General features: G+C 39.3%; 1 protein-coding gene across 2 annotated transcripts in view; it reads left to right on the forward strand.

The window, feature by feature from the left end:
• The window catches only part of MRE11A (MRE11 homolog A, double strand break repair nuclease), a 73,889-nt gene that overhangs the window by 41,225 nt on the left and 25,346 nt on the right, over positions 1-7,318 (forward strand). For both annotated transcript variants that reach the window (XM_006766868.2, XM_006766869.2), the window contains one exon: positions 2,230-2,292. In XM_006766868.2, the coding sequence (XP_006766931.1) occupies positions 2,230-2,292 (63 nt within the window). The remainder of the gene's footprint in view (positions 1-2,229; positions 2,293-7,318) is intronic.

The following is a 7,318-nucleotide window of genomic DNA, read 5'->3' on the forward strand; positions in this document are numbered from 1 at the left end:
ATCTTTCTTCTATCATTGACAGTCCCTCTAGGTTGTGGGCTGCTTGCCTGTGTTCCTGAGAAGCATCTACGGTACCAGTCTATAGAGTGTGTTTTCTTTAGTGAATTACCGGTATGTTTACCGGTAATAAACTTGCACTGTTTTATGTATATGTTTGATTACATACAGCCTTGTGACAGTTTTCCTGCATGTCATAAGCATTTGAATATAAATTAAAATGTTAAAATCAAATCTGATATTGTTTTACCTTTTATTTGGTGTGTGGAAGGTGTGCGGAAGAGGGGGTAGTCTTATATGGCGAGTATATAACAAACTCTGTATTTTGAGTGGAAATGTTAGGGGGTCGTCTTATACGCCCAGTCGTCTTATACGCTGGCAAATACGGTACATTCATCACTGCCAGTGGGCCAAGGCATTGCCATTTCTCAGCTAGATTCTTCCAGTAGCCTCCAAACTGGTCTCCTTAGTTTCTACCCTTGCCCTGTCTCCACCCCCTATTCTGATCCTAACATATTTCAGATGAAGTCATTCCTGCCTTTAAAAAAGTTCTCCCAGTTGCTTGTAAAAGGCCTTATCCAGTCTGGCGTTCTGTTACTTCTTTATCTTCATATCTGTTCCAGCCACAGCAACCTTCTTGCTATTTCTTAAACATACCAGTCATGCTTCTGCTCCAGGGTCTTTGAACATAGTCTTTTGAATGGAGTGGTTTTCTCCAGTTATTTGTAAGATTTGTGTCCTGCCTTTTAAAAGTGTTGCTCATACATTACCTTCCTGGTGAGACCTTTCATGGTCATCCTATTCAGATTTTACCCCAGTCCTTCTTTATTTTTATTTTTCTCTGAGCACTTACCACCTTTTGCAGAGATTTCACGGGTTCAGATATTTAGAAGACTCACAGGACTCCACTGAGCATACTCAAGGTTTTTATTTAAAGGCAAAGGGTAGCCCGGCTGGTGTGGCTGGTGGTTTGAGCACCTAGGAACCAATAGGTCACCAGTTTGATTCCTGGTCAGGACACATGCCCGGGTTCAGGCTTGATCCTCAGTAAGGGGGCATGCAGGAGGCAGCTGATAGATGAAGTTTCTCTCTCATTGGTGTTTCTATCTCTCTATCCCTTTTCCCTCCTTTCCCTCTAAAAATCAATAAGAACTTTTTTTTTTAAGGCAAAGGATATAGTACAGGAAGAAAAAGAGTATAGGGACTCATTAAGGATCTTATTTGCATATAGTGTGTCCTAGATTGAAAACCAAAATTTGTGTAGAATTTCCAAAGGGGTGTTTTATGCCCCTCTGGTCACAGAATCAAGTAATGGCATCTAACTGGTTACTTAGATTGAAAAAAACTGGTCTTAGAATTGCCAGAGGCTCCTCAGAGATAAAAATAGAGCTCTCTGGGTCTAGCTTTAAATTAATTGGATCTTACATGCCTTCTAAAATACAGTATAACTTCTTATTTTGTTTATTGACTATGCTTACACACACACACACACACACACACACACACACACACCACACACCAGACTGTAAGCTCCATGAGGGCAGAATTTTTTACTATTTTGTTCACTATTTTAGTCTCATTTTCTTATATTCACTTGTGCATAGTAGGTGCTTAGTAAATACGAGCTGAATACATTATTAAATGAGTGCAGCTTCTCTCTAACTACATAACTATTATGTGACCCTTTTGAACCAATATAAAAGGAATCTCTAGTATTACTTCATGGTACTAGGACCATGGTCAGCAAACATTCAGTAGTTGACTGGATCAAATGGATCTTCAGAGGCCCACTACTTCAGTTACCATTTCAGAAAGGCTCCTGAATGTCTGTAGCTAGATGTTCAAGAATGGATTGAGCAATATAATAAATAATTCAAACCTCTTAAAAGTGAGATTTTTAACTATCTTGCTGAAATATAACACCTGTAGGATATTAGAATTTTTTCCTCTGCAGTATGACACTTTTTTTCAGAGACATGGAACATTTTGGCAGCAGGTAATAAAATTTTGATTAGGGCCAATATTTTTTGGAGTACATTTCTGAAGTGTTAATGTAAGTCACTGGGAAAATATGATTTCTCTAATCAATCTTTTGTGAGATAAAACAATACTTAAATTTCCAAGTTGTGTTGTAATGGAAAGCATCTATTGTTAACCACTTGTAGCCCATATTTTACAATTCACATAACAGAAATAAGCAATATGTTTGTTATTGACTTTATTATAACCTAGGTACGTCGTTTCAGAGAAAGCAGACAAAAAAATACTAATGAAGAAGATGATGAAGTTCGAGAGGTAAGTTTTCTGCTCTGAATTCCTATGCTTACATGTCAGTTTGTTAAGTTAGAATAACGAGTAGGTGTATTTCAAGTAATTAGTCCACGGGACCTCTATTTGGTGGATAGGACTGAGCAGGGGTGGCTGAGGACGGGTGCCTTTGGCTTATTCCAGGTCAGCCTACAAATATTCTGCTTGTTGATACTCCTTTTTTCCCTTTGGCTCTTGTCTAAAGTTTATTTAATTGTAAGCTATGGGGACAGGGCTTTCATATACAACAAGAGCCCTTAATCAAAATAATACCTAATTATTATCAGAGCATTTTATCGGTAAGATGAAACCTTATCCTACTGTTAACGTAAAAAACCATTGAAACCTATAAAGAATTTTTGTGAGTTTATTTGAGCCTAACTGTCGACATATGCCGGGAAGCAGAACCTCAACTAATTGAGATAATGCCCCGGAGAATGGCAGGGTTACATTTGCCAGACATTTCAAGGGTATGTTATCATAGATGCAAAAAGACAGATAGGCTCAGTTACAGTAAAGATTGACCTTATCAGTGAAGATATCAGCTTAGGACATAACTGCCCACCACAACTGCTTTTAGTTAAGGCTTAATTTCAGACCATCCTTTGTGGTTACTTTAGGTCTCCGAGTCTGCAAAACTGCCATGCAGGCCTCTCCTGAGCTTGTCAGGTCAGCATGTGGCCCCTTTTCGTCCACACTACTAAGCTGATCTTATTTTGGGCGAAAAGGAAGAAGCTTAGTGTTTTGGTTAGCAGTGTTATAGGTAAATGTACAGTGCCTACTGGCCTCTTTAAAATGTTGAAATTAGCTTCATCACCATCATTGCTGTCTTCTTGGTCTCGTTGAAATTTAGGAGCTTGAGGTTAGCAACCATTTGCTTCAGTTTTGGGCCTTTATCTGATACTTGGTGGATTCAGGATTGAAATATATCTTCTTATTGTCCTTAGTGTTTTATGATTGCTATGTAGTGTTTAAAGTAATTTTATAAATTACTTACTGTTGGGATTTTGCCCTGATTGCTTTCATTCAGCATTTTATATAGGACCTGTAATGGGTAGCCATTCTCCTCTATATAGGGAATACAAATATGAAAAAGGTGTGATTTGTGTCCACCAGAGATGCGCAGTTTAGTAGGTGGGACAGACGTGTAGAAAGAAAATATTAAATCTTATGACCTGAAGTTTCATCCTCGTGGAGTTAATACAACTCTATTTTGGTTTCCTAAATATTTCAGAGCTGTAGCTGACAGGTGATGAATCAGAAAGAATTGAAGACATGTCCTCTAACTTTTACAAGTTCCACTGTTTCCTCTGCTACAATAGTGGAATGAATAGGAGTCCTTCCTTTCTTTCAAATAATACATTTTGCCTTATTTTCAGCACTTTCCTTCAGTAAAAATCAACCCCTGAGACACTAAGAAGGAAAAGGAAAAGAACGCTTAAGGAGATGGGACTTAAGGAGATGGGAGTTTACTTTTTTCCCCTGAACTCTTCCAAAGGAACCCATGTTTTAGTAGCTGATATATTAGTGACTATCAGGTAATACCACAGGCAAGCAGTTTTAGATTCTGACATGGTAATAATCATTCTCAAATAATTCTGTACTATTTCTGTGGGACATGAGACAGACTCGAAGCCTTTTTTTTTCTTTATAAAATATCTTCCAAGCCCTATCTAATTTCCTTCACTCACTTCACTTCTAATATTCCACACTTGCTATTTAGGATTTTAGATTGATCCAAGAATGTCACTTACCTGAAATTTTAAAGAATAGAAAAGTGACATTTCTGGTATTGTGGGTTTTTCCCCCTTTTGTCTTGCTATAAAGTTTGATGTTCTCTGACTCCTATACTCCCAAATTGTGTCCCAGTTCATTAGAATTTGTGGAAATGTGAACAGGATAGTAAGTCAGTTAATAACCTTTCTCTACAAAGAATATGCTAGGGTAATCTAAATGTCTAGTTGTAAGTTTCACAGATATTGTTCCCTTGTATTTCTTACAGTAGCTCTATGGGAGTAAGTTTTGCAACATAAACTAACATTACTAGCAGTAAGGGCCAGTATTGACTACAGTCTTTTTCCCACACCGTGCCTTTCATTATTAGCTTTCAGTAATAGATTACAAAGTGAAAAACTACCGCCATCCACTACATTTCACACTTAGCATTCCCAATATCAAACTCATTCTCCTAAATAAAATTGGAAAAAAACAGAACTGATGACCTACTTGGCTTTTTTCATTATTTTTTTCAAGGGAAAAAGGGAAGATGTATTTATTGACTTTTTGCTATGTGCATTACTTACACTCCCAGTTTCCATTTTATAGATGAGAAGACTAAGGCCCAACTGAAGGACACATGGTAGGGCTGGAATTTGAACCTGACAATTTCTATCCCCAAATCTAGACTACAGTACTATGTCTTATCAGAATTTTATATTATAATAACATTAATATAATACATGGCCAATGACTGGCTAAAAAGTTAAAACTGCTAACCCTATTGTGCAGCACATTAAAAATCACTGTTCATAATAAGCACAGGTGCAATTCCTGCACTGAGTTTTGGAGCTAAATGGAAGAGGCTATAGATTAAGGATCCCCTACCACCCTTATTGTATTTGTACTCATTTTACAGAGTGCCCATGAAGTAGAAATGAGTTCTGGTTCTTAGATTATTTGACTTAAACTTGGTTAAATCCTTCAATTGAAAAGATTGAAGAAATATTTTGTTACAATGGATCCTTTGTAGAGAATCAGTTTTTCATTAATCTTTTAAAGAATAAGAGGAAACAAATAACACATTCAGAAAGATCCATCAATTCAGCCCTGCAGAAGTATTTGTACCTCTAGTAGCCAGCTAATCCCCTTCCCTGCAGATTTTATTAATCAGACCTTACAAAAGAGCTCTTTTTTTTTAATCCTCCCTTGAGGATATATTTTTATTGATTTGAGAGAGAGAGAGAGGGAGACAGACACACACACACACACACACACACACATCAATTGGTTGCTTCCTGCATGTGCCCCGACCAGGGAATGAACCTGCAACATGGGTATGTGCCCTGAATGGGAATTGAACTTGAAACTTTTTGGTGTAGAGCAGTGGTTCTCTACCTGTGGGTCATGACCCCATTGGGAGTCGAACGACCCTTTCACAGGGGTCGCCTAAGACCAGAAAACACATATAGCTTATCAGATAATTTACATTACGATTCATAACAGTAGCAAAATTACAGTTATGAAGTAGCAACAAAAATAATTTTATGGGTGGGCGTCACCACAACATGAGAAACTGTATTAAAGGATCATGGCATTAGGAAGGTTGAGGACCACTAGTGTAGAGGATGATGCTCCAGCCAACCATACCACCTGGCCAGGGCAAAAGCTTCTTATTTGCAGACCTCAAGAACTATGCCATAGTTTGCTATTAATTTTTCTTTTCCATGTAATTATATTTTTAAAAGTTGAACTAATCACCTGTAGTTTTTTTATTATAAATATACTAGAGGCCCAGTGGACAAAAATTTGTGCACTCGGGGTGGGGGGTCCCTCAGCCCGGCCTGTGTCCTCTCGCAGTATGGGACCCTTCTGGGGATGACCACCTGCTGGCTTAGGCCTGCTCCCCAGGGCATTGGGCCTAACCTGGCAATCAGACATCCCTCTGGCAGCCCGGCAGCCCTCAGGGGTGTCCACTTGCCAGCGGGGAACAATGGCTGTTTGCAGCTGGTCACAACCCCTTCAGGGTGGGGGTCCCCACTGGGGTGCCTGGCCAGTCTGGTGAGGGGCTGAGGGCCGTTTTCAGGCTGGCCGACGACTGAAGCTCTCAGCCTCTCCTTTTTTTCTTTTCTTTTTTTATTCTGGGATTTATTTACCTTCTATAATTGAAACTTTGTTGCTGTAACTGGAGCTGAGAGCTAGCTCCTGCTCGCTGCAGCTCTGAGGCCAGGGCCTGCTGAAAGCAGGTATCTGGGGTTTGTTTAGCTTCTATAATTGAAACTTTGTTGCTGCCACTGGAGCTAAGAGCCGGCTCCATGGCCACCGCCGGCTGAAAGCAGGTATCTGGGGTTTGTTTAGCTTCTATAATTGAAACTTTGTTGCTTTCGGAGGTTAGAGCAGGCTGTGGCAGGCGGGGAACCTTAGCTTCCTCCCTCACTGGAGCAAGAAAACCTCCTGCTCGCTTTAGCTGCGTAGCTGCTGGCCGCCATCTTTGTTGGCAGTTAATTTGCATATTTCACTGATTAGCCAATAGGAAGCATAGCAAAGGTATGGCCAATTACCCTTTTTGTCTTTTATTAGATAGGAGGATTACAGTCACAAAACTTACAAAATCAAGGGGAGAAAAGAATCACAGTCCTCCCATGCTGGCACAAGCAGCTGTGAACATGGAAATACATTTCTATAAACATTTTGATATATTTAAAAAAGAAAGAAATAGAGAATAAGAGTAAACATTTTATTCAAGGAAGGTAGGAAAGGACATGACACGTTTTATATGGGAGTTTTTCAGAAGAAAAAACTTTTGGGTTTAGATTTTCAGCTATATTTTAAGACTGCTCAGGGTTTCCTAGGTAATTTTTTAGCATGTCATGGTGTGTCATGTTTACATTATTACAGATGTCCCTCTTCCCCCCCATAGCTCCCCTCCACCCGGTTCCCACCGCACCCCAGGCCTTCGCCACCCCACTGTCCGTGTCCATAGGTACTGCATACATGCATATCAGATCTTTGTCCCATCTCTTCCTGCACCCTCCATATCCCTTTCCCCCCGAGAATTGTCAGTTCACTCCATTCCCATGCCGCTGCTTCTATTACATTCACCAGTTTATTCTGTTCATCAGATTTTTTATTCATTTGATTTTTAGATTTACTTGTTGATAGATATATTTGTTGTCACTTTGTTGTTCATAATGTTTATTTTTACCTTTTTCTTCTTCCTTCTCTTTTTAAAGAATACCCTTCAGCATTTCCTGTAATACTGGTTTGGTGGTGATGAACTCCTTTAGCTTTTTCTTGT

The sequence above is a fragment of the Myotis davidii genome, unplaced genomic scaffold, assembly GCF_000327345.1.
Source record: "Myotis davidii unplaced genomic scaffold, ASM32734v1 scaffold641, whole genome shotgun sequence".
Lineage (NCBI taxonomy): Eukaryota > Metazoa > Chordata > Mammalia > Chiroptera > Vespertilionidae > Myotis > Myotis davidii.